The 27,291-nt window shown below is 34.1% G+C and overlaps 1 protein-coding gene across 1 annotated transcript in view; it reads right to left on the reverse strand.

Annotated features, from left to right (window-relative positions):
• The window catches only part of LOC129231615 (cyclin-dependent kinase-like 1), a 260,038-nt gene that overhangs the window by 215,153 nt on the left and 17,594 nt on the right, over window positions 1-27,291 (reverse strand). The window contains exons 3-5 of the mRNA XM_054865981.1: window positions 15,368-15,489; window positions 11,988-12,060; window positions 6,519-6,609 (exon numbers count right to left, since the gene is read on the reverse strand). Coding sequence (XP_054721956.1) covers window positions 6,519-6,609; window positions 11,988-12,060; window positions 15,368-15,489 — 286 coding nt within the window. The remainder of the gene's footprint in view (window positions 1-6,518; window positions 6,610-11,987; window positions 12,061-15,367; window positions 15,490-27,291) is intronic.

Here is a 27,291-nt window from a genome sequence, read left to right on the forward strand (position 1 = left end):
GTTAAACTGAGACCGATGTCTTAAGCGTGTCTGTTACTGGTGCTGTTACGCTATGTTCTAAAGTTTTTTTACGTGGTTTTTACCCTCATAAAAATTGAAAATAGCATTTTTCTGAAAACGAATTTTAACATTTTAAGTACTATAAATGTTTTCAGCGTGACCGCGGATTCAGAGGGGAAATGATCGACATCAACTTTTTTGCCATAAAATACATCCGACTCCATGACTCTCTCCTCCTCCGCATCCATGACAGAACTGCAGACTTGGAGGGAAATGGACAAACTCCAGCTTGGTTTCTAGTAGCCTAGTATGATATTGTATGCTACATATCGTCGCCTCAGAGCAACAATAAGATGTCTTAGAGTTATTTCTGGGATTAGATATCTTACTGTTGCTCTGAGGCGACGATTAATGATACACTCTATAATTGTCGAATTTTCAATCACATCCGTTTACGTTTTTTCAATTAAATTCAGCCCAAAGACGAATTATACCTCCCCCTTCCCCCCTTTCTTATACATGTAAGACGCATTATGAGTGCCCATGTGCAAAATTGTAAGGGGGTTCAGATTTTTTCACATGGTTTAGCAGGATATTTTTCCCCATGGAAATTGATTTCAGTACAGATTAGAGTTCCTAAAATTTGACATTTTCAATGACTTATTCATTAATGGCTGGATAAGAAATGTTTTTACATTTTTTGTAAAGAAAAAAGTACTAAAAGCAAGGAACTTCAAATTTCTAGGGGGGGGGCTTGAGCCCCCACTTGCCCCCTATATGGGCGCCCTTGAGACGCATGGTTTCCAACAGGGTTGCAGAGTCGGAATTGGAGTAGTGGTCGGATTCATTTTTGGGAGAAGTTGAGAGTCAGAGGCTTTGCAGTTCCAGAAGTCAAATGAGTCATTTTTCCTCCAAGTCCGCAAGTCTCGCAGCCTTGCCAAAGAAGGCTTAGAAGTCGGAGTCGAACTGTTTTAGGGGTAAAGGAATCTGAGTCAGACGCTTCAAAATTCGGAGTCTGAGTTGGAGTCTGTCATTTTAAATTTAAGTCCTTAGTCCTTCTTTGCATCTCACAAGAAAATTTGCTCAAAAATAAAATAAATACGACACAAAATGTAGAAAACGGATAAGAAAAAGGAATTTGTCAAGCTCAATTTTACATCGAGTTCATCATAAGCTGAAGTTAAGTAGCACTTTCCGACATAGTAAACGACTGATTATATGCCAAATCAGGTGTCACGGGTAATTGAAATCTCAAATAATTCGAAAAAAAAACCCCTAAAATGAGGGCGGCCCATTGAAATAAAAGTTTTTTTTTGCCTAAAACCTCAATAAATTTGATAGATTAAGCATTGTACAAGCAGTGAAAATACGTACAATACAGTAAACAAAAATTACTTTTTAATTTAGGATCCCGTTAGAGACGTCCTTTTAAGTGAACGAAAATTATGTAGAAATTTAAAAAACGTGTTGGATACTGCCCGCAATAGGACTAGCATCCTAACGACAAATTTATAACCATAAACTTTAGATTTGACGCTTTTTGAAAAACAACTAACAAGAAACGCATTTTCTGGCCAACAGTTTTTCAGCCCACTTTTCAGTCACCATTTTTCTTCAAAAATACTGTAGCGGTTCATTGAGTCCTTTCGCGACTTACAAAGTGTTTTGTTGTGATTTCCTGAATAAGTGAAGTATATCCTCCCTGGACTTCTCACGGATAAACTGCTCACGGATAGCTCTGAACATGATAAAAATTGATTGTCTAGTTTGCTTGTAGCAATACAAAGTTCCTAGACTCGTAGAAGACAGGATACAATGCATGACACTTGAAAACTGGAATCCTTTCAAATGTACCAAAAAAATAAACGTAAATTTATTTGCATTAACAACACATCGGATGTTAAAACAAGCAATATAATGAGTGATTATAAAAATATGTACTCGTGTAAGATATGAGCCAACACATTACGGTGGGCCGAAAAAAGGAAATGTTTGCTAAGCAACTTCTAATAGCAAAAAAAAGTTGTCTATTGCCATCCTAAACATGGAAAAAATAATTTAAAAAATTAATATTTTTGTCTTTAGATCGCGCATTGGCAGCAAAGTTTGATAAAAAGGTAAAAAATGGTCAATTTTCAAATATTTTTATAAAAATCCCGATGTTCAAAATTTTTGTTCTAATCTCATTTAAATGCTTCCTTTTTATAATCTTTTAATGTATCTTTGAAAATATTTGCATTCCTTTACAGTTTTTAGTTTCGCATAAGCAGCAAAGTTACGTGAAATCAACCAAAAATCGACGTTTTTAGTTTATTTTGTATATTGCAGTATTTCTTCTTCGAGATCCCAGTTATATATATATTTTCAGTAAATGGGCACGATACAGCTCTTTGATGGAACTGCAATTATATTATGTTCGGGTTTACAACCCAGAACCTACCCCAAGTTGGTGGTTGCACTTCACTAGTTCCACCCTGCAGTTTCCAAGAAGAATGGCTATTAGCAGGACTCATACATTTGTAAAGTAACTTACAATCATAACAACTATTTAGTTTTAAACAAGTTTATACGTTTCAATCAAGGTTTGAAGTTGGACTTGTGACTCAATTTTTGCATTGAGGATTCGGAGCATAAAGGTTTTCACACTAATCCATAGCTTGTCTCATCCCAAAACACCCTAACTACCGACTCACTAACCAGTTTAATAACCCATTCCACAGTCGAAGTGTAAAAGAGGAACATTTACAAACTGAGGTGTAATAATACTCCGAGTTTGGTGTTAAGCAACTCTAAAAATTGTGCAGATCAACGCTTTATTTCAAGTCAACACCATATCTAGCTTTCCCATTCACCAAAATTCTTACAATTACGTCACATGCGCAAACACAATTTGAGGATCCGTTGACACCAACTTTGGTGTAAGATTGGAAAACAGCCGGTGGCAACCAAACATTAATCAGTCTCAAGTATGTTGCAACATCGTCAACACGCAATCGTCGTGTGCACAGGATATAAGTTTTCAAAAGGTATGTTAAATTTTATTTGTAATGGAAATATCAATTACAGTAAACCAAAACTACTTTGCACCATTGTTAGAAAAGTCATTAGTCCATCCGAAAGATAAACTAACGAATATATTATTTTATGAATGATCGTTACAACCTTAGCAGCCATTTTCAACATGGCTGCTTTACGGCTGGGATTACTGTATATCAATTCATAATAAAATAACATGTTTGTGTGTGTATGTGTGTGGCGCGCTTTCTGGGAAAACGGTAAGGCCTAGTAAACACTTTTTTTTTTGTAATATAACTTTTTTTGAGAAGAAAGAAACTTTATCGTTATTGTATCGTGATTTTTGAAATTTCTATATTCTGCTTGTTTTTGTAATTCGTTTTTATGTATACTAGACTTTTAAGACTGATTAAGAAATCTTCTTGAATAAATTTGATTGAAATCTTAAACTGTTCCATTTTTATGTTGTTTTTTGAAAAGTGTTAATTTCATTGTTCTAATATACAGATAATTTTAGTTTCCTTAAGTGTTTTTGAAAGTTTCTTTTTTGAATAACTTATAGGCATAAATGTACATTCGTTGTATTAAAAATAAAAAGTTGAGAATCTTCATATACAAAATAGTTATATGTGTTTGTGCTGTTAATAATTAATTGGGAAATTAAAACTTTTATAATATGTTCACTGTAAAAAAAATGTAGTGCATCTCAACACCAAAAATGGTGGCAACTACTTTACATCAAGTGTCGTGTAGTGAAACACCACAGATAATTCTTGGTGTTAGCAAATACCAAGAATTATCTGTGGTGTTTCACTACACGACACTTGGTGTAAGGTAGTTGCCACCATTTTTGGTGTTCACAAACACTAAAAATTTTCACAGTGTGATGTATGGTTAAATCATCAACTGTTTTTGTAAAATTAAATATTATTAACTTAGAAAGAATTCGAAGTTTTGAAAACTGACTTAAAAAGCGAGCAAAAGTATTTGATGGATATTGTTAATGTAATACAGATAGGAAAATGTGACTTTGATCTCGCTTCCATGAAACTAAGACGTTTTAGTCATTAGCTTTTGTTAACGTGTGCAAACGGATTGCTGGAGCTGTATAATATTTAAACTAAACAGCTAGTGGATTGAAGGCACTCTTAAATAATATCTCTAAAAATTGTGCTTCTACGGATTGATATAATTAAAATTTTACAAAAAAGGGACGAACTTTTCCGTGAAACATGTACCTGTACACTTATTTAAAGTTACAAAATCTACAAGTCAGATGTGTGATAATCTTCCAAACATCGTGGATCTGGTAATTCAAAGAAATGCTTACTTTGTTATTTTTGAGCTATTGTTATTGGTCACGGCAATGCACTAATGCGAAATATAAAGGAGTTGGATTATAGTAGGATATCTATACAAGGCAAAAAACTACCAATCAAGAAGCACTTCTCTAGCAATAAGAGAATTTCTTCCATCAATATTAAGATTTGAAGCTTCGAACTACAGCAGTTAGTTGACAGGTCAACGTGTTTACTTCCTCCGCTTCAATGATGTGTAGAACGAGGATATTTTATCATTTCTAGAAAATATACAGTTGCTTAAGTATTCTTAAAATTCCCATATCACAAACGGGCAGTGAATGGATTGTATTCAGTGAATCTGCAGAAATTCATTTGAGGTATTTGACGGAAGAGATGGATTTATATGAAAACCTTTATATTTTTCAAACATCAGTACCAAAACTGAGTCGTAAGTCCAACTTCACACCTTGATAGAAACGTAGAAACTTGTTTAAAACGATATAGTTATGAAAGTTACTTTACAAATGTATAAGTCTTGTAAATAAGTCCAGTTTTCTTGGGAATTGCAGGATGGAGTACAAAGTGCAACCACCTACTTGGAGTGGGTTCTGGGTTGTTAATGCGACGCAATATAATTACAGTTCCAGCAAAAAGCTGTATAGTGCACATTTGCTGTAAAAAAAATACACAACTGGGATCTAAAAGAAGAAATACTGCAATATACAAAATAGGCTAAAAACGTCGATTTTTGGTTGATTTTGCTTAACTTTGCGGCTTATGCGCGAACTAAAAACTGTAAAGGAATGTACATATTTACAAAGATATATTGAAAGACTATTAAAAGGAAGCATTTAAACGGGATTAGAACAAAATTTTGAACATTTTGATTTTTATAAAAGTATTTGAAAATTGACCATTTTTTACCTTTTTTTGAAACTTTGCTGCCAATGCGCGATCTAATGATATAAATATTATTCTTTTTAAATTATTTTTCCCATGTTAAGGATGGCAATATACAACAGTTTTTTGCTATTGGAAGTTGTTTCTCGAAAATATCCTTTTTTCGGCCCACTTTACTATACATTGTAATGAGTCAAAGATTAAGATGGCCAAACATTAGTGTTGGTCTACGTTTCATCTTTCTTATTAACAGTTTTTTAAATGTGTCTCTAAAAACAATTTTGGAATTTTAATAATTTAACAACTTTAGTTTCATTTCATTTAAATTGTTATTGAAAACACGAAGGTGTTTTTTTATTTTTTGTGTGTTAAGAGCAGTTTAAATGAATAATTTTTCATTCTTAACTTAAAATATCTCATTCAATTGTGTTCCTTACATGATTTGTACATATTACAACGTATTTGTGCGCATTTTTTGCGTGTCACAATGTGCCTCAAGCATGCCATTACTAGCCCCGCTATGGGGCAAGTTGAGACTAACTTAGAGGATACGCAAATTTGTATTTTATGCCATGAAAAACGTTTGAAATGTTGATAATTGTTTTATAAATATATTGCCCAAGATTTACTCTAATGATATGATGCACTAAATGTTTCACATATCAATTCAAATCTTACGGTAATATCAAAAATGACAAAAATGTCACTACTAGCCCCGGTCTTCCCTACTGGGTAAGTCAATGAAGTCTGTACTATGGTACGTATGTCAAAAGGCACACCCGCCTCTTTTACTATCTTAGTAATTTTTATAGCATAGAGCTCTTCCTCAAAGGGTAGTGTTAACTACCATCCAAAATCATACTAATATATTGTAACAGTTTAATTGAAAAGTTGTGTGTCTCAATACAATGGGTACTTCTCACTTTAATGCAATACAGAACGACATCTAGGTCGAAGTTTTTTTTTTTTTCCTTCGTAGAAAAAGGCCTAATTAGCAAAGAAAAAAAAATATCGATGAGAATGGTTTGCTCAATACCTAACAAAAACTTTCCCTTATAAGCGTTGAAGTCTTCTGTATTTTGCTATCGGTCTCAATTTCACTCTTGATAACATTAACTTGAAAGCTCAGTATAATCATTTTTTGTAGAATTTCTTTGAATCACCAAAAACTAAGCTTTACTGACCTTAGGAACAATTACTTTATGAGTTAGTTTGATTTCACTTTAAAAATACTTTCATTATATGTAACAAATGAGACATAGCACTGGTTAAAAGCATAATATTTAACAACTTAAGACATACTTAGCGTTCTAGCGAAACCGAAGTCACATAGCTTCACAATCCCGTCTTTAGTAATCAAAATATTTTCTGGCTTTACATCTCTGTGAATGCACTGAAATATACAAGTATCGTAAATGATTTTAAAGTACAGAATAATAATCGATTGAAATAACACTATTTCACGATACTAGCTGAACAACAAAACTAATCATTAAAAAATATAAAGTGGACATTCCAAATTAGTCCAAGTAGACCAATAAAATCATCCCTCATTTCATAACGTAGTATAATAAAAATTCGCTACATCAGGACTTCATCGTTCTCAGATAGCCTACACTAAGATAAAGCGTTACCAACAAGCAGTTTGATATCACCCAGCGACATTGCTCCTACAGAGGACTACCTTGTCTTATTTTGCAGTAAGCTTTGTTTCTTCATGATTTATTGTAGTTTACTTGTATGTAAAATGGTTATTGTTCTTGAAGCAGAATTTATGTAGTGAACCAATTAAAAAAGAAAAATGTCGTTGTGCACCATCATTTCTTCCTGCGCTACCCGTCCTGTTCTTTCTACCCGTCGTTGCCCAGGTGCTGGATACCACATAGGGTAAGGTCATCAGTAACAGGGGATCCAGTAACAGACAGTCATTATTCAGTAAATTACCAACCATTAGCCAGGGCTAAAGCAGAAATACATGAAATACACCGCCAGCTCAATCATTTCCAGCCGAGGACTGCAGTTTCGTGCTTATTACCACTCCTCGGCCCGGCATAGAAAAGTGACTGAGCTGGAGATGGAAAACCTCACAAGGAAGCCAAGAGTGCCAAACAAACTGGTAGCTAAAATAGAATTTGCACAGAGGTTTTCCATCTCCAGCTCAGTCACTTTTCTATGCCGGGCTGATGAGTACTAATAAGCACGAAACTGCAATCCTCGGCTGGAAATGACTGAGCTGGCGGTGTATTTCATGTAGACAGTCATTAGTTTGGATTTAAATAATAAGCCTTTTAGGTGGATGAAACTGATGTTGCTGTGGCCCATAAATATGGTGCAGCCATCTTGTGTTATAAGAGTGAATTTTATGAGCCAGTTAGTATTTACAAGGCAGTGGTGGAAGGTTGTGAACAGCCTAATCGAGGTCAGCTGGTGTTTCATGTTCATTTGAATTTAATAAGGCTTTAGTTCTAAAAATTCAGGACTTTTGCACATTTTGAAAAGAAAAGGGACATTTCGTCAATTACTCATCCTTTTAGCCTGTCTTACTCATCAGATTTTTCAGTGTCTGTTACTGGGGGGTCGGATCTTTTTTCGAAACTGAGCAAATAAAAATAGACTTAACTAACTCAGAGGATCCAGAAGCAGCCAATCGTTAGATGAGAGGTTGTTGCATGAGGGAAACATTGTTTAAAAAGTCTAAATACATTAAAAGGCTCAGAAAATTGCTTTAACCTGAAAGCGATGTCTTAAGTATGTCTGTGACTGGTGCCATTACCCTATATCTTAGATAAATTAAATATAAATTTCCACATATATCTTAGACAAATTATGGTTTATCTTAGATAAACCTCACATGTGTCTCTCGTGTAAATAGTCTTTTTTTTCCTAAGACTGTGCATAAAAGTGACGCTGCAAGCCCAAATGATTATTTTTTGCGCATGTTATTTGAATTAAAAGAAGATTAGCAAGTTTCGCAGAACCTTGAGTGACCTCAATGAAACCCTGAAGTTTCGCAGAACCTTGAGTGACCTCAATGAAACCCTGAAGTTTCGCAGAACGAAATTTAAGGAAACGGTGAACTGCAACATGTCTTATAATTAGAGCTCTCTTCTAAAAAATGTTGAAAGCATGTCGCTGATAAACATAAATAAATTTTCATACTTTCTCTGCCGATTTTTTTCGTAAAAAATAATTCCCGGTGGTTACAAGTTCTAACCAAACTATTCGTTTGCTTGCAACATAGGTTCATAAAGTTAACGATTATAGTTAATCTTGGAGGAGACTTCATCTAGAGCAGTTTTTTACGGATTGTCATTCAGACTTGATTCGGATCTATGCAGAAGTCCGTTTGAATAGAAAATAATTTTATGAATAAAATTTAAATTTAGATTTCCTTGTGTGTTTTTTTTTTAATTACAAAATTACCTCTGCGGCAAATTTGGCAAAAATCCTACGTTAACTGTGGATTTGAATAAGGAACATACAAACACAACCACATACATTCATTTATATATATACATAAATGCATGGATGAGTCAGCTGATGAATGAATGTGTACAAGTTGGAGCTAATTGAAAAATAATTTTAGGGAAATTAATCCATGAACCTCAGGGTGGCCTGATTCTTCTCACTTATTGCGCAAGTTAATCAATGTGGAAATTGGCATGGAACATTAAATGTTGAAAAAACGCTTTCAAACTTAACTTTAGGTCCCCCTCTCCCTTTTTTCCTAGAGTTCGTTCTTATGAGGAAACGTCAGTAGAATAGACTAAGGAAAAGTATTTGAGCAAGACATACAAGAGCAGATCGGTAATTTCATCTCTCAAAAAAAGTATTCCAGGAGGCTATTCGTTCTTGGAATAGGCAGACAAGATCCGCAACGACCTGTTCATCATTGTTATGTGACAGTTAAAAAAGTTTAACGATAATAAAAGGTAAACAGCATTTTAATTCCATTGACATTCGGCGTCGCAACGGAACGTCATGTGATAACCAAACAAAAAACTGCTTCATATTGTCGACTGAACAGCAATCCTGTACTATTGATATCAGATCTTTCATACGAGTTTCCCTCAGACAAAAAGGATTCAACTAGAAGTCAATACTAATGCAGAAGAGTCCCGAAACCTCGTTCTCTTGTGGACCGAATAGTGACCTTGTTTAAAATTTCCGAGTTATCGGAAATGCGCTAGCAGCAGGGGTTTTTTTTTTTGATCCTGCCAGATTGTGTCCGAGTTTTCCGGGACTAAAGAGAAAAAAAGCAAAATGAGCAGATCGTATTTCGTGTTTGATGTAGAACATACTAATTATGAAAATGCGTAAGTTGTTAATTTATTTTTAATCGCAAATGACAGGCTGAACCAAGTATAAACTAATTGAAAACAAAGAAAACACTAGAAAAGTATTATATGGGTCTCCAAGGGCTCAGTGCTGCTGTTCATTATTTGAAACTTTTCAATTTTTTTCATTTTAATGGAATAAATGATATTCTTCTTAAGCAGAAATTACCGCTCTAAAGCGAGAGCTAAGGCAGAACTTCTTGCAATGTACCAACAGCCCGCTTATTACATCCAGAGACTGCAGTTTCGTCCATATCGGGGTGGTCACATACGCATCACATTTTGGTCACTGTGTTATTAGGGGTTAAAGTGTGACGTCATCGCGAGAGGACAGTGACGTGAAGATAACGTCGCGCAACAGTCTCAGATAGGTCAAATTGTGTCATTGTTTTGCTGGAAAGTTATTAGAACACTTAAATTTTTGATTTTGAATGACTGTGTTAATGAGAAAATGATCAATTCACAGTCTTCAATCAGTAAAAAAAAAAAAATTCATCAAGGCACATTAAGGTCATAACGCAACTTCTATACAACGTTACATAGTGACCGGTCACACTTCAGTTCTTACAATGACAGTGTAATGAAGTCACATGAAAATTGTTGCAAATGTGTCACAATGTGACTTCTTTTGTCGTCACAGTTCTGTCACTCTGTGACTGTGACGTTTGTGACTCACAGTGGAGTCACTGTGACTAAGCTCACTCTGACTGTGACGTTTGTGACTCACAATGGAGTCACTGTGACTAAGCTCACTCTGTGACTGTGACGTTTGTGACTCACAGTGACTAAGTCGTGGCTCGTAGTGCTATTAGGGATGTTATGGACTTATCCGTCTGGAATCGACAAGCTGGTGGAAGATGATGGTGAAAGCTGAGTGTGTCAATAAACTGGTAGTTAAATCAAAATTAGCACACCAGAGAGATTCCAAAGCAATGGTGCGGTTTAACTCGTCAATGGAAGCCAAAGAATAGGTATTAAGCATTATGTTTCTGCCCTTAAATTGACAAAAACTAACCTGTTGAAAAGTGTCCTCTCATTGAAGCTGATAGTGACAACACACTAGTAGCTAAAATGAATTTAGCATGCTAGTGAGTCTGCTGCAATGGTACGGTTCAACTCGTCAATAGAAGGCAAAGCTTGGGTATTGTGCAATAAGTTATTGTCTATAAGCTAGGTGTATTAACGAATTACTTGCAATAGACTGCGCTCGTTGGTGACTGTCGGTATATTTGACTCTTGCTGGCGTGCTACATTTACTTTAGCTACCAGCTTGTTGGCACCCTTAGCTTCAATGAGATCACATCTTCCTCCAACTCAGTTATTTCCCTAATACAGACTGGAAAGTCAAGAATAAAAGGACAAAAATCAGTCTGTAGATGGCGCTACCGGGCGGTCGGTATATTGCAATATATTTTTTAAATATACAGGGTGTTCCGTTTTAACCTGCAAGACCATTATTTTTGCAACCGTTAGTCCTAGATGTATATTTCCAATTGCAAAAATTTTCAAAATCAGATGCAGAGTTAAGATATGGAAAGTTTGAAGCAAATATAAAAAAGAGTTAAAAAATTCAAAATTTAACTTTTTTACGGGCCCTAGGTCCTCTAACTAATATTTAGGGAAATAATCTCCATTGAAAACTATTACTGACAAAAAAAATTGACAGTTGTGCGAAGAAAACTTAAGAAGATATTCCAGTTCAAAGTTTTTCGGGACCATACAGAAGATGAGATTGGAACTTATCGCCCTTTCAGAAGAATGACAGGTCGTCAAAGTAAGTAAAACCAAGTATATTTATATTTTTCATTGCTATTCAAAAATAAATGCAAATGTTATCTCGCGATACGCAAAAACAGACTACAAAACCTCGAAGAATTAGAAAAACCACACTCTGTGCACACATATCATTTTAAACACTTTTTAACCGCTATACTTTTCCTCAAAAGGTGTTATTGACGGCGAGTGTAAAGTGGTGTAAGTCACAAAACGCTGCTTTTCATATCTCGGTGAATATTGGTCGTACCTCAATGCCAAACTCTTTGTGTTGAAAAAATATTTCAATGGAGATTATTTCTCTAAATATCAGTTGGAGGACCTGAGCTATAAAAGACTAAATTTTGCATTTTTTGACTTATTTTTATTTTTAATTCAAACTTTCAATATCTTAACTCTGTATCTGATTTTAAACATTTCTGCAATTGAAAGTATACATCTAGGACTAACGGTTGCGAAAATAAAGGTCTTGTAGGTTAAAACGGAACACCCTGTATACAGACTGCTATAGGTTTTCTGAATAGAGCTAAAACATGGAAATACAATTTGAGAAAGGCATTTTGATTTAGAAAAGCAAGAAATTTCAACTTTCAATCTGAGAAATATGCTATGCAAAGATATTTCAATAATAATAATAATAATAATAATAATAAACACTTACATTATGTTCATGGCAGAAATTGACAGACTGCAGTGTTTGCCAGATTATTCTTTTGGTTAACATGTCTGGAACCCTGAAAAATATATGACAAGTGTAGAAGATAAGGAAAAAATATATACTCATATGAAGAAAACGAAGCACTTTTCACTGTTTGGCATAAAGTCTTCGTTAAAACAGCGCAATTTTTATAATTGATATATAATGTAAAATGAGCACGAAGTCTGAATAATTGATCGGGAACCCTAATTTGAATACTACATGAATGAGTTTTCACTTAGTGAAAACGAGTTTCATTTATAAAATGTTACCCTCGAGTCAAAGTTGACCGATCAGTACACTGTTATAACCAGAGGTTCCAGACGAGTGAATATATTCCCCCTAAGGTGAAAGCATGGTGACCAAGGGTGCCATACTGGCCAGGAAGTAAAGCAGAGGTGCGAAAGTAGCAGACAATCGTAGACAGGGGTGCCAAAACAGCAAGCAATCGCTAAATGACTTGCTGGCGCATGCGCTTCCGGCATACATTCACCATTCAACCACTTCAATATGGCGGACGAATGATAGGTTGCACTACGCGTGGCTTCTACGTCTTTCACATTGAATGAAGTACACTATTGGATTAAATCTCAACTTTTGTAGGATAATTCTTTAAAATAACAAGTAAGTACAGCTTTTGATCACTTTGTAGCTTTTAGGGCTTTCAAACATAGTTAAAAGTACGTTTAATGCTTTTCAGTTACCGTTAGTCCGTTACGATACCGTAGTACCGTTAGTTGTTTATTTTCAGGTTACCGTTACTGTCGTGAAAATTCCATCATTCAAAACGCTACTAAATATATCTATCATTATTTTCTTGAGTACTCGATAAGCAACATTTAATCACCGAAATAGTAACCGCAATGATATTTTCAATAATCAACAAGTGAGAACCTAAATAAAAATGATTCTTGTGCTTCGTGTAGCGAGCGCAAAAAATAAAAAAGAAATCTCTCTCCGTCTATCTTTTTCTTTTTCGTTCCAGTGTTTGAATCATTTCCTGTTAACGGTTATTCGATAGTGTTAGGAATTTCTTTAAATTTTTAACTGTCGAAAAATTTTATGCGCATTTTATTTTATTGTTATTTTGATTGAAATTTTGAACGTTTGAGAAACGATTTTGTTTTTCCTTAACTTTAATATCCCAGAATATTTTTGGCTCTTCATGTAAATAATTCATAAGTACATCTACACTTTACTTTCGGTGCGGTTATTTCTCACAAATGATCATTAACTTAACTATGATTATTCAAATAATTACTCGTCTTTAACTTTAAATATATTTGTGACAACTCTTTGATACCAAATAAAGTCTGTAGATATTTATTGTTTTATTCATTTTTAATATTACTTTGTAAAACAAAACAAAAAAAAAAAAAAAAAAAACTCATTAGTACGCAGAATTTTTTCACAAGTTTTTTACCACCCCGAGAGTTATTATAATTATTACTATTTATTTTATTTATTTTTAAGAAAAGGATAAAAATTTCACAGGTCCGCAATGTTTTTCATTTGTTTTTACCGACTCGAGGGTCAAAAGAGGTTGAGAAACACTAATGTAGAGAACGATCAGATGAATTAAAGCAATGAGCACTTCTTAACTATGTTGAAAACTCTGAAATATGGTCAAATGCTGTAATTACAAGTTTTAATCATTTCCAGTACTGAATTCATGCAATGTGAAAAGTGTGCAAAACATAGTTTTGTTTTGATTCATGATAGTCTATTAAAAAAAGAAAAATACACAACTGTATTCAAAAACGCACACAATACGGGGGAGGGGGGGGGGGGTCTACAGTAAGGGTGCCATTTCTCTCTCCGAAGGTTCATTCTTTTCACCCCGGCTGCCTATTTTTTAAAAGGTGCCTGTTTTTCACCCTAGTTAGAGGTGCAATTTCGGCTCCGTATTAGGTGCCGCTGGTGAACAAGCGTTTCACCCCTGAAAGGTGCCGAATGCAACCTGTAGTTTTAACAGTGTACAAAAGAATCTAGCGCCATATCAATTTATTTTATAACTGAAACTACGGCGAAGCACCATTTATACGTTTTTGAAGGTACTGTATGAAAGAAACGTATAAAGGAAAAAAAATATAATAGAAAAACATTCATATGTAATGTACTGTGCAGAGACCAATTTTTAAAAAAATTATAAATGATAAAAACGTATAAAAGAGAAACGTATAAATGGGGATTCACTGTATTTGACAGACTGCAGGAAGGGAAACGTGTTCTAACCAAATTAGTTTATCAGTTAAGATATAGTACTGCATATTACCCCTTCAGAGTTTTCCCTTTTTGGGTTCAGGTTTAGGGGCTGGTTTAAATATACAGGTAAAAGTCGTTCTCACCTTCATAAAAAGTATAATGTTTCGCAGTCCAACGAAAAAAGGACCAGCCCCAGAACGATTCGTTTATCTCATAAATACAAATTTCAGAAATGATCCGATATTCAGTTTCGTCAAATGAAACGAGAGATAAAAGAGATATGAAAGGGGTATGAAACTAATCGTTAATCTTTCCACTAAGAGTTCGGTTTTTAACAGTGTGTCAAGTTAGATCTCATTTCCCACGGTGAGATCTAACTTGTCACTCTCGTCAGAGCGAACAGCTTTCGCAGTTTTCTCTGATTTCACATTCTCTAATGTAAGAGCTCTAGCTTGCATATCCTAAGATAGTGATATGGAGCTGACCTTTTGCTTGAAAACTGAGCTTTCAGAGAATCCAGACTTTCAGGAAGTTCAACAATGTGAAAAACGCGTGTAGATATATGTGGCTTTAGGTCTGGAGAGCTTTGTGGCCACGGAAGAAGGCGAATGTCGTCGTCATGACCTCTTCCATTCGAACGACCAAGAAGCTTGGTATCGAGGAAAGGGCGAACTTTTGTCAGATAACGGATGGATGCCCTACCTTGATAGAAAATGAACGACCATTGATCTTGCTTCATTTCAGCGAATGAAGCAAGAATTCGACTATAAACTTGATTATCTGCTACAACACGAAAGCTGCATATATCGAACATTTTTGGAACAGAACTTGTAGTTTCTCCGGTAAATTCAACGTTGTTGCTGTGTTAGTATTCATAATATGTGCATTTTAATAAGCCTTCCAATCCTGGAGGGAATCATGACACACCTTGTACATTGAGAATTCTCACGCTTTAGTTGGTTTCGAGCTGTAGTTAGTACCGTTGTTGTAAGCAAGAAATCTTAAAGTAGTGCTCTGCAAAGGAAAGGCAGATAACTGACTTGAAGAAGAAATGCATAGTCAGTTGTTAATGAGGGAAAACAAAAATCAGTAAATGACAAGCTTTTTTAGATCTAAGTCTCTTGAAGGAGATGTCTTACCCTTTCGGATGCTTCTCAAGAATATCCAATACCGTATGCTCGCAGTATTCGAACACCAAATGCAACTTGCGTTTCCGCCGGAAGACTTCGATTAAATTAACTAGATTCGGATGCTTCAGTTGCTGAAACAGAAAAAACGGCATTAGTTAGAAAATATTTCAACTTCATAAGTATTAATATATAGGGTGCTTTAAAACCGGAAGGGTGTTTCGAAAGCACCACAGGGTGCTTTAAATTGGCTGTAGGGAACATCAGAATGGCATAAAGGTGCATACGTCCTGTCAAACATTTCTATTACTGGACACTCACACACCTACATGTATACGCAAATATATTCCATATTGTAAATTTAAGTGAGACATTAAAAATTTTGAAATGTGTCACAACAATCTCTCTGATTATTACATTCTTTTCAACTTCAAACAGGCAATTAACTGAAAAAATTTGCCATTTTGATATCATCTCCCCAGAGCAAAATAAGGATATCTTACTGTTATTCTTGGGTTTCAAATTCTTACTGTTGCTTTGAGGCGACGCACAGTGGGGCGAAAACGCCCAAAAGCGCTTATAAATGGAGTATTTTTCCTATACTAAACCACTTGAGAATTAATAAATTTGCACAGGCCTGCCTCTTAGGCAATCAGAACTGGAATTTTAGAGCCCTTCGTCCACTACAAAGCTGAAGGGAGTCTTTAGAAAGTTGAAGAACCATAAGTACGGGGATTTACAAACATTTCTTTTAAGCAGTCTATTTTTTTTTTCTTATTAAAGGCGGGTATATTTAATTTCTCTTTTGTCCAACGATAGTAATAGGACGGAAAAAATGAGTAATCGAATTCTCAAACCAAAAATCGGTTTTGATCAGCACCAAAAACTTCGGAATTCAATGTTATTTTTTTCAAATCACTACAAAAAAATGTCCTCTTATGTCCTCTTAGAAATTAATATTAATTAGTCATAAATGGTCTGTAGAAAGACCCTGAAAAAGAATTAGCTGCGTAAACCTGCGAACTTTGGACCCTGAGCCCAAACAAATCGAGAAAACACCATTATAACATGCCTGTGAAACAAACAAGCGAGAGAGGTTTTAAAACACTTATAAGCGCTTTTTGGCGTCTTCGCCCCACTGTGCGACGATGTACATTCTACACTACAGAAGACAGGATGTATCAGTACAGCGTTTACAGACTTTCAGGGCAGATAGACTACATCTAGTTGATGGGAAATCACATAGCAATGCATGGTCGGAAACGCTTTCCACAAGCGACAGTGACGACACAAAGCACAAGAAAGACAGGACAGAAAACAGAAGATTAAGAGGAGAAAACATGTTTATTATTTTTAATAAAGCAAAAATGCTGGTTTTGTTGGGTGTGCACGATAGATGTTGTTGCGTAAACATCTTACGTTAGCATCAGATGACGGACGTGGCTTTTGTTACAGCGGGAAGTTCGGAACACGCGCGGTATTTACGTTAACGTTCAATATTCAATGCGCCGGAGATGAAGGCACGCATCAAGGACCGGGGTGTTCGTAATTTAGAACACCTACTTCGATGACAATCGTTGGCTCCTTAATGTTCTTTGTTTTTTAGTTTTTTGCTGTACTAAGGATAATCAACATGTTTTCTTTTCTTATACGTATCGTGTCTTTTTGGCGATTTGTGTCGTCACTACCGCACCAGGAAAGCGTTTCTGATCATGCATTGCTATGTGATTTCCCATCATCGAGGTGTACTCTAAATGCCCTCAAAATCTGTAAACGCCGTACTGATACACCCTGTATTAGATATTGGGTCATTCCATACAGATTCAACGGATGAGTTCGCTCGACCATTTTTAATTTTTTTGAAACTCATATCCCAAAAAGATGCATATGAACGATGTTTAAAACCACTTGTATTTTTTCTCTAACCTTAACCCTTGATTTTTTAGGAGTCATCAAAAGTGATTTTTGCAGTCAAAAATGGGACTTTTAGACCTTTGCATTTTGGCCAAAATATATTTGAATTACATTTATGGCAGTTAATTTTACGCTTTGATGTCAAAGTGCATAAGATGATAGTCTCACATGCTGAGTTACGTGAGTGTAACTTAATAATTAAAATAATGGCAACAGGTTAAAGTTCAAGTTCAAATGTAAAATTTTTGCTCATTTCAAAGGGTCATAACTCGCTTAGGGGACGGAAACGCAAAATGAAATATGGCAAAAACTAATCACTGGAGTAATACTAATGAGAAAATATAGCTGTAATTGTGTGTTTGTTTACCCTTTACAAATTACAGCCCCTCAAAGATCAGAAAATTGAGAAAAATGACATTTTTAGACCCTTGTAAACCAAAAGGGGATGGAATTAAAAATGAAATTTCTTGGCCAATTGAATATTCCATTCAAGTACTATACATTTTATATATATTGTTTTGTTTATTTGGTTCGTAAAAAAGATACAGGTCTTTGAAATTGAGCAATTTTGCTAGTTAATTTACGTACTAAAACAGAAATAAAAAGTTTGAAAACTTCATTGCACTTTCTTAAATGGCCTATATAATATATTATACTGAAAAAACATATTTTAAGTATAAAAAAAACTATTTTAATTTGATAACTTAGAAATATTTGAACATAAATGAGCAGTTCATACATGATTGACAGCTTAAGTAGTTAATTTATAGACTATCTACACACACAAATTTTCAATACATACAAACATACACTCTGTACATTAACTTATGTAACTTGCCTAAACACGTGCAAAAGCATTATCTACATAGTTGAAAGGAAAAAAAAGGTGAGTTTTTCATTCCTTGCTTCAGTGTAGTTTTAAGAAAATGAACTCACACAGTAGTACTATAGTTCTGGTGGTGACACAGCATGTGGCGTACTGAAATACTTTACTCAAATACACAACAAAAATAGAAAGAACTTTCTTAATTTATGTAATCACGAAACGGATGTCAACTTGAGAGCTCAATGGCATTTCTATGCAATATCACACGGTAGTAGACATTGTAACAGAATCAGAAGAACCGTAAAAATAATTGATACTACTAAGACTAGCTTGCAAAGAACTACTAGAAGTCACATTTTAATTCCTACAGAAATGTAGGTATACCTTCTGCATTTTTGCTACTAACCATTGCATGTATCCTTGTGAACATTCAGTATATTAAACTAGCTGAAAAAAAGCTGCAAGAAAGGTTTGACTCTGCAAATAAAATTCCCAATACAACATTTAATCACTGCTTTATGCCACCGTATTTAAATATTATCACTGTAAAATTATTGTCCCCTAGCAATTGGTATGAAGAATAGTGTGTTACTAAAAAGACTATCAACGGAAAATGCCCATTATTGTCAAAAAAAGTTATTAGCTTGTGTTGATCACTAAATTTAGAACCCCTGTCATTGTCTTGCTCCTAGTACATTTTCGAAGTATCAAATTATGAATGTGCCTTGGTAAAGCATTTTAAAACGCCTTATACTTGAGTCACCATTACAACTATAGGACTACTAAGTGAGTTCATTTTTTCAAAACTACACTCAAACAAGTTTTCATATGTTTAAGGCAATTTAGATATGTTGATGTACAGAGCATATAATTGTGTGTATTGAAAATTTGTGTGTGTAGATAGTCTATAAATTAACTACTTAAGCTGTCAATCAAGTATGAACTACTCATTTATGTCCAAATACTTCTAAGTTATCAAATTAAAATAGTTTTTTTATACTTAAAATATGTTTTTTCAGTATAATATATTATATAGGCCATTTAAGAAAGTGCAATGAAGTTTTCACACTTTTTATTTCTGTTTTAGTGCGTAAATTAACCATCGAAATTGCTCAATTTCAAAGACCTGTATCTTTTTTACAAACCAAATAAAACAAAACAATATATATATAATGTATAGTACTTGAATGGAATATTCAATTGGCCAAGAAATTTAATTTTTAATTCCATCCCCTTTTGGTTTACAGGGGTCTAAAAATGTCATTTTTCTCCATTTTCTGATCTTTGAGGGGCTGTAATTTGTAAAGGGGTCACAATTACAGCTATATTTTCTCCATTAGTGTGACTCCAGTGATTAGTTTTTGCCATATTTCATTTTGTGTTTTCGTCCCCTAAGCGAGTTATGACCCTTTGAAATGAGCAAAAATTTTACATTTGACCTTGAACTTTAACCTGTTGCCATTATTTTAATTATTAAGTTACACCCACGTAACTCAGCATGTGAGACTATCATCTTATGCACTTTAGCATCAAAGTGTAAAATTAACTGCCATAAATGTAATTCAAATAGATTTTGGCCAAAATGAAAAGGTCTAAAAGTCCCATTTTTGACTGCAAAAATCACTTTTGATGACCCCTAAAAAATCAAGGGTTAAGGTTAGAGAAAAAATAAAAGTGGTTTTAAACATCATTCATATGCATCATTTTGGGATATGAGTTTCAAAAAAATTAAAAATCGTCGAGCGAACTCATCCGTTGAATCTGTATGGAATGACCCTATTTTAAATATAATATGAGTAAACATATAGATTTGATATGCCCTCAAGTAATCCCAAAATTATTTTCAAGTCATCCCTGAATTTGGTAAAACCTGTCACCAAATTGATGTTTGAAAATAGAGTCACATTACCTAGTTTATTGGAATCAGCTAATTATAGCCACTTATTTTCAATCGCATCTGCAATGGGTTTAAAGACACGCGCTTCCAATAACAATGCCTTCAACTATGGTATCTAAAAATAAAAAAAAAAAAAGGAGTGACAAAAAAAACTTTTTTTTTTCCTCCACTCTTTTGAACGGAGAAGGAGTTTCTTTCCACCTTCAAGCAAATGCCTAAAATATTTATTTCAAAACTGGACTTTAAACACATGTTTCCAGTTAAAAACTCCAGTCTCATTGTCCCTAAAGCTAATAGGAGTTTGTAAAAAAATATTATAAACGCAAAGTTAAAAAAAAGAAAAGAAAAGAAATTGCTTTGCTATGAGTGAAGAAGCCATTAGCTTGAAACGAAATTCCACTTCATCAATAGCTAGCGAATGTGTTCAGTGCTATAAAAGTTTAAAATGTAACACATCAAAAGAGACAGAACAAATATTATAGACTAAGACCAAAACGATCTAAAGTATAGAAGCATGAATCAAAGAAAATTAATCGATAGAGGGGAAAAAATGCGTTTCTAGTTCTTTAAATTTTATAAGTACACAGGGTGATCAACATAGCACGAATTGTAACCCATAGGAGAATTTTTCTACTTAAGAAAATTCAAAGAATTGTACTTATTTTTCCTTACAAGAAATTTGTGTATAAAAACATCCTGCTCAGACAAAGTTACAAGACTTAACATTTCGAAAGATATAAAAATTCGTTTAGAAAAATGGGGATGATAAAAGGTTTTTTTTTTTTTTTTTTGAGATTCTGTTCTACTCAAAGTTGTTCTAATAAAAATATACCCTGTTAAACGAGATAGTTTTTGCTTTTCAGAACAAAACTTTCAACAGTGACAAAATTTTTGTTATTTCCAATAGTCCCAATCTCACTTAAATTAAGCCAGCAAAGCAGGTACTAACTGAAAATATGTCTAATTCATCTTTTATGGAGTGGTTTTATCGCACAGATCGTCTGTAAATACTTGAAATGCAGATATGCCCTGACTATATTTCGTTAGAAATAACTATTATTCCAATTGTTATAGATATTACAAAAACTTGGAACAAATTTATTCCGGAAAGATTTTTAAAATGCTAAAAAAATTAAAATAGTACGGTTTTTTTTTCTTTTTTTTTTGTTAAAAGATAAGTATAATTTTCCGGTTCTAAAATTACTAGGGGAATGATTTTCGAAAAACTCACCTATGACAATTCCCCGCCCCTAGGTACAAAACTTTTAAGATGAATTATGATTTTCCTAAGGATGATTTTTTTGTTTTATTTCTTCAGATTGAAAACACCTATTAATACAGAGTATCCTACTGGTCATTCAATCCGCACTAAAATTAAACTCCTTAAAAAAATGGAAGGATTAATAAAAGCATTGTAATGCAGCTAAATACAGATTTTGGGAATCAGCCAATCCATGTCCAGGGAAATAAGTTAATCTGAGGGATTCAAACATCAATTGGCAGCAGTTATTTCACTAAAAAGCATTGTGGCTATTTATAATAAAAACAACGTGTAATTAAAAGGCGAATTTTTGGACTTCGAAACATGTGTCTTATTTTCATACGGCATTTTTGATTTTTTTTTCATACTTAATACAAGGTGTGGCGCGGATACTATCCTTTTTTAACTTGGAGCGCAAAAAGTGTGGAGTACCACAGAGTAGTGGGGAGAGGATCAATGGAAAGATCTGAATGGGAAGTTTTGTTGCATCATGTTTTCAGTAGTCATCATGCTTTGTTCGAGACAGCATCGATCTGAGTTAATCTGAGGGTTTCAAGCATCAACTGGCAGCAGTTATTTCACTAAAAAGCATTGTGGTTATTTATAATAAAAACAACGTGTAATTAAAAGGCGAATTTTTGGACTTCGAAACATGTGTCTCATTTTCATACAGCATTTTTGACTTTTTTTTTTATACTTAATACAAGGTGTGGCGCGGGTACTATCCTTTTTTAACTTGGAGCGCAAAAAGTGTGGAGCACCACAGAGTAGTGGGGAGAGGATCAATGGAAAGATCTGAATGGGAAGCTTTGTTGCATCATTTTTTCAGTAGTCAACATGCTTTGTTCGAGACAGCATCGATCTGAGTTAATCTGAGGGTTTCAAGCATCAACTGGCAGCAGTTATTTCACTAAAAAGCATTGTGGTTATTTATAATAAAAACAACGTGTAATTAAAAGGCGAGTTTTTGGACTTCGAAACTTGTGTCTCATTTTCATACGGCATTTTTGACTTTTTTTTCAAACTTAATACAGGGTGCGGCGCGGGTACTATCCTTTTTTAATTTGGAGCGCAAAAAGTGTGGAGCATCACAGAGTAGTGGGGAGAGGATCAATGGAAAGATCTGAATGGGAAGTTTTGTTGCATCATGTTTTCAGTAGTCATCATGCTTTGTTCGAGACAGCATCGATCTGAGTTAATCTGAGGGATTCAAGCATCAATTGGCAGCAGTTATTTCACTAAAAAGCAATGTGGTTATTTTTGATAAAAACAACTTGTAATTAAAAGGCGAAGTTTTGGGCTTCGAAACTTGTGCCTCATTTTCATACGGCATTTTTGATTTTTTTTTTTTTTTTTCAAACTTAATACAGCGTGTGGAGCGGGTACTATCCTTTTTTTTAATTTGGAGCGCAAAAAGTGTGGAGCACCACAGAGTAGTGGGGAGAGGATCAATGGAAAGATCTGAATGGGAAGTTTTGTTGCATCATGTTTTCAGTAGTCATCATGCTTTGGTCGAGACAGCATTGATCTGAGTTAATCTGAGGGATTCAAGCATCAACTGGCAGCAGTTATCTATATATATAAAAATCTCGTGTCACGATGTTTGTTCGGGGTAATCTCCGAAACTACTAAACCGATTTTCATCAAATTTCATACTTATCTGTAATTTGGTCCAACTTAAAAGATAGGATTGTTTTTATTATTTGTTATTGCAAATAAAATGTTTATTATACATTAATAGTGTGGGTTGATTGTTTGGTTCTGTAAATTCTTAATAGATGGCGCTGTAAGTTAATTCATAATCAAAAGTTTTATTTTTAAGTTAATTAAAATTTACAAATGATACTATGTTACGGATATTGATGGTTATCAATAATATCGCCGTAGAAAGGAGCAGTATTGAGGCCGTACTTTTCAATGTAAAAAATAAAATTATTTACCAATGTTGCACGCTATTTTACATGCACTGTAAAAAAACCCAGAAATGTCACTGAGTATTTCCGTGGATTTGTTGCGATTTCACAGGTCATCAACAATTTTATTTGTAAATCACGTATCTGCGTCAAAACGTTTCCTGAATTGCTAGAAACGTCATGAATGCAGTCTTCGCACTGTTGAAAAAAAATTTTAGCTCCCAGTTTAAAGATTAACTGAGCGTATTTATTAAGTGTACCGGCTTCCGGTCAATTGCGTTTCCATCTGCACTGCCTAAAAGCCCCCAGAGTAAGAGAGGATGAGCCTTTGGATTCCGTAGCTACGCAGGCGAGTTAGACTTGAGGTACTTGCTTGCAAGTCTGTCTTACCTTTCGCCATGCATGCAGCGTGATTGTTGGAGCTTTCTTTGGAAAGGAGAGAGGTGTCAAGCTTTGTATTCAACTTACCCAATTCTTTTCTGGCGGTTCAGCGACACGACTGTCTTTTAGCCTAGGATTGTACTGAATTCTTGAAAAATATTCCAGGAATATTAGTGAAGAACTGACTTCACTATCGTCGTCGTGGTCCGTCCAGATTGACATAACTCCCAATGAAAGGAAGTGAATCTCTGGATTCCGTAACTTTCCAAGAGTAACAAGCAAGTGGAATACTTTGTGCATGCTTCCAAGTCAATCTTAGCAATGGCTATGGTAGCAACAATGCTTTCGGTACTTTCTTGGTGAGTCGAAAAATGTGACAAGCTATTACTGCCCATTATTTTTCAGGACGTTTCTTAATTGTTTTTACAGCGCTGAATAAAATCAAAAAAAAAAAAAAAAATCATGGAAGCCACGCAAACGAAGAACACAACATTCATCTATCTCGGGCATAATTAAAAATTAAAGCCAAGACATTGGGACAAATACTCCATCCAAAACAAAACTGTGCATCCAAAACAAAGTGAATGTTGTTTTTGCGTTTGTTTGCGTTAAACATTCCCGGACAGACGGGAATATTTGCGGACCGTTAATTGTCGAGTGTTTAATACATATTACGATGCATTTCGCGAATTGTAATTATTGGTAGCACAAAATCATTGAGAGTTGCATTTTCTTATGCAGGTTTTGCATAACGAGAAACAGTATTCGCCATTTGTTTAAGATAATTTTGACGACATAATATCTAACACAATCATCATTTCTGTGGGGAAACTATATAAATTTTATGCTTGAAGATGTACTCCATAGAGTAGACAAACCCACCGATATCCAAATCTAGATTAAACACCAAACATGTATAATGAAGCTTTAGTGTTGATTGAAGATTTATACATTTCAATTTCAAATTCGTTGTTTAGTCATTATGGTGTGATATCATCTGATCGATTGGTCACCGACTTATTTAACACTGATTTACAACGAGAAAAAACAGTGCATGACGCTGTCTTAGCTACAATTATTTTGAATAATGCGCCATTACTGACAGCTGAGAAAAAAAAATCATAATCAGATTGTGCTGACCATTGATGCTGAACAAGGCTATACAGTTGTCGATGAAAACAAAGCCGTAAACATTCCAACTGATTTTTTAAATTCTCTGGATATACCAGGAATGCCACTAGACTGTTTCCGGTTGAAAAGTGGTTCACCAATCATTTTTTTTCGCAGTTTAAACCCACATAGAGTATGCTACGGTACAATTTCTTCATCAAAATTTCAACAATTTTGACGGAAAAATTTAAAGGAGAAATTTTTGTGTTGCCACGTAATCTATTTATAGCGTCATAATTTTCAAACACATTTGGAAGGCTTCAATTTCCGATTTGGTTAGCTTTTGAAAAGACCATAAATAGATCTAAAGAACAAACAATGTCTACTTTCGGTTTGGACTTGAAACGCACATGTTTCTCTCATGGGCAACTACAGTGGCTCCCAAAAGTGTTCGTACACTTTGAAATTTTTTAGTAAAATCGAAATAACGCAAAACTGAGTTCGAATCTGAAGTCCAATATTTTTTCACATCATTCCTATGTCATTCTAAATAAAACCCTGTAGTTTTTTAAAAATATTGACGGATCTTCTTTTCGGAATGGGTCAAAAGACGAAGAGACAGAGAAATAATACGCCACAAAAGTCTTCGTACACTCAAATATTTTCGAATAAATTCATGATTAAAATTTATCATATGTTGTTTTTTTATTATTTTTGCATTATGTTGACCCTTAAAAGTCATTTGGCTTTATTTTTTTGTTTATTTATTCTTTAATATTGTGCTTATTACTTTAAAATGGTTGGTATTCGTAAAAAACCACAAACACCATTCGAAATTAGAATTTTTTTCCTCACAGTATCGGTAAATTGGTTTGAAATGTCTCTTAATTAGTTAATTTATTCCATTCTATAGGAAAGTACTTGATAAAATGCTTTAAAGAAAAGAATCGAACCGAAAACAAGGTAAGAAAAGGTCAACCGGCGAAGTTGACAAAGCGTGATCGAAGATTTACAGTTAAAAAATTTATGAAAAATATACATTTGAGTGCTGTAAAAGTTTCTGCAGAGTTAAATGAAAATTTTTACACTTAATTTTCATCTAAAATTGTTTGCCAAGTTCTCTGATTAGCTGGATTAAATTTGACGTCTTCCCGCAGAAATTTTCTTGGCCGTGCGAAAAACAGAAAGCTTTCACTTTTCGTCGCAAAATCAATAATAAATGAGCTCAAAACGTTTTGGAATTGCCTCTTACTTACAGATAGAAATAAATTCAACATTTTTGGTTAAATTGTTGTATAATTGTAAAAAGAGGAAAGAAATTAGGAATTTAATCTTAAGAACTTAGTTGGAGTACATCAGGACGGTGATGCTGTTCTTGTGTGAGGGTGCATATGAGCACCAGGAATTGGTAGTTTGTAATTTTTTGATGAAATAATGAATCACGTTGTTCATTTAAATATTTTAAAAACGAATATTAAACTCTTAGCCAAAAATTTGGTTATTGGAAACAACTTTGTTTTTTATCAAGATAACGATAAAAAGCAAACGGTTTTCCACGTTTGCGTCTAGAGACTCAAAATTTGACCTAAAGTTTAGAAAATACCCCTTCAGTCTCCAGATTTGAACTTAATGTAACATATTTAGAGATATCTGGAGGCTAGATTACGAAAGTACGGCTTTGAAACGAAAATAGAGCTAGAAACAGTAAGACTCGGAGTGATGGTTGAACACTTACTCAAAAGTTACGCAAAGAAAAAAAGAAACACGAATGAAATCTATTCCCAGAAGTTTAAAAGGTGTTGCTGATACTGCATGATATTCTACTAAATAATAAATTAATAAAAAGTTAGATTATTCAATAATACATAGACATTTTTTAAAGTGTACGAAGACTTTTGTAAGATAAAATTTCCGACACTTTTTGGTTTTTGATTTTTAAAAAATTAAATTTTAATATTTTTTAAAAAAAAATCATGTAGTTTTGTTGAAAATTGATCATAAATCTCATAATTAAATTTCTATTCCGAAATATTAATTCTAACTAATGGATAGAGGCCTATTGCATTGAAAGTCGTAGGTGTACGAACACTTTTGGGAGCCAGTGTATCTACCGCCTACTTACAAGTGGGAAAGTTATCATACCTATTCGTGTTAGCAAAACACAGGTTAAACAAGAATATTTTACACAACTTAGTGCTTCGGTAATTTTCAGTTTTCATGTGATGGTTTTCGAATAAATCGAAGTCAATGTTATCTACCTCATTTATAAATTTAATTTCATATGTTTTTAATTTAGTTAATGTATTTTGTAAAGAAGTTATTGATTACAAACTATAGAGAAATCTGAGATGAATAGAATGTAGTGTACATTCTAAAAGTGTATGTTGGTTTATGCTTAATTTCTGAATTCCGATATTTTACAATCAGTTTCGATATTTACTATCACTTTCAGGTCATTTTGCTTTGATTTATGGCCGAAGTCATACTAGCAAAATTTACTAAGCATAACTAAGCTCAAGTATAGTTTTTTTACTATTGAACATTTAGTTAGTACTTACTAAATTGAATAAGTACTTACCTCAGACTAACACGCCCATTATCAATCTTATATGTTTTAAAATTGGCTAGACTATT

This window comes from Uloborus diversus, chromosome 10, assembly GCF_026930045.1.
Source record: "Uloborus diversus isolate 005 chromosome 10, Udiv.v.3.1, whole genome shotgun sequence".
Classification (NCBI taxonomy): Eukaryota; Metazoa; Arthropoda; class Arachnida; order Araneae; family Uloboridae; genus Uloborus; species Uloborus diversus.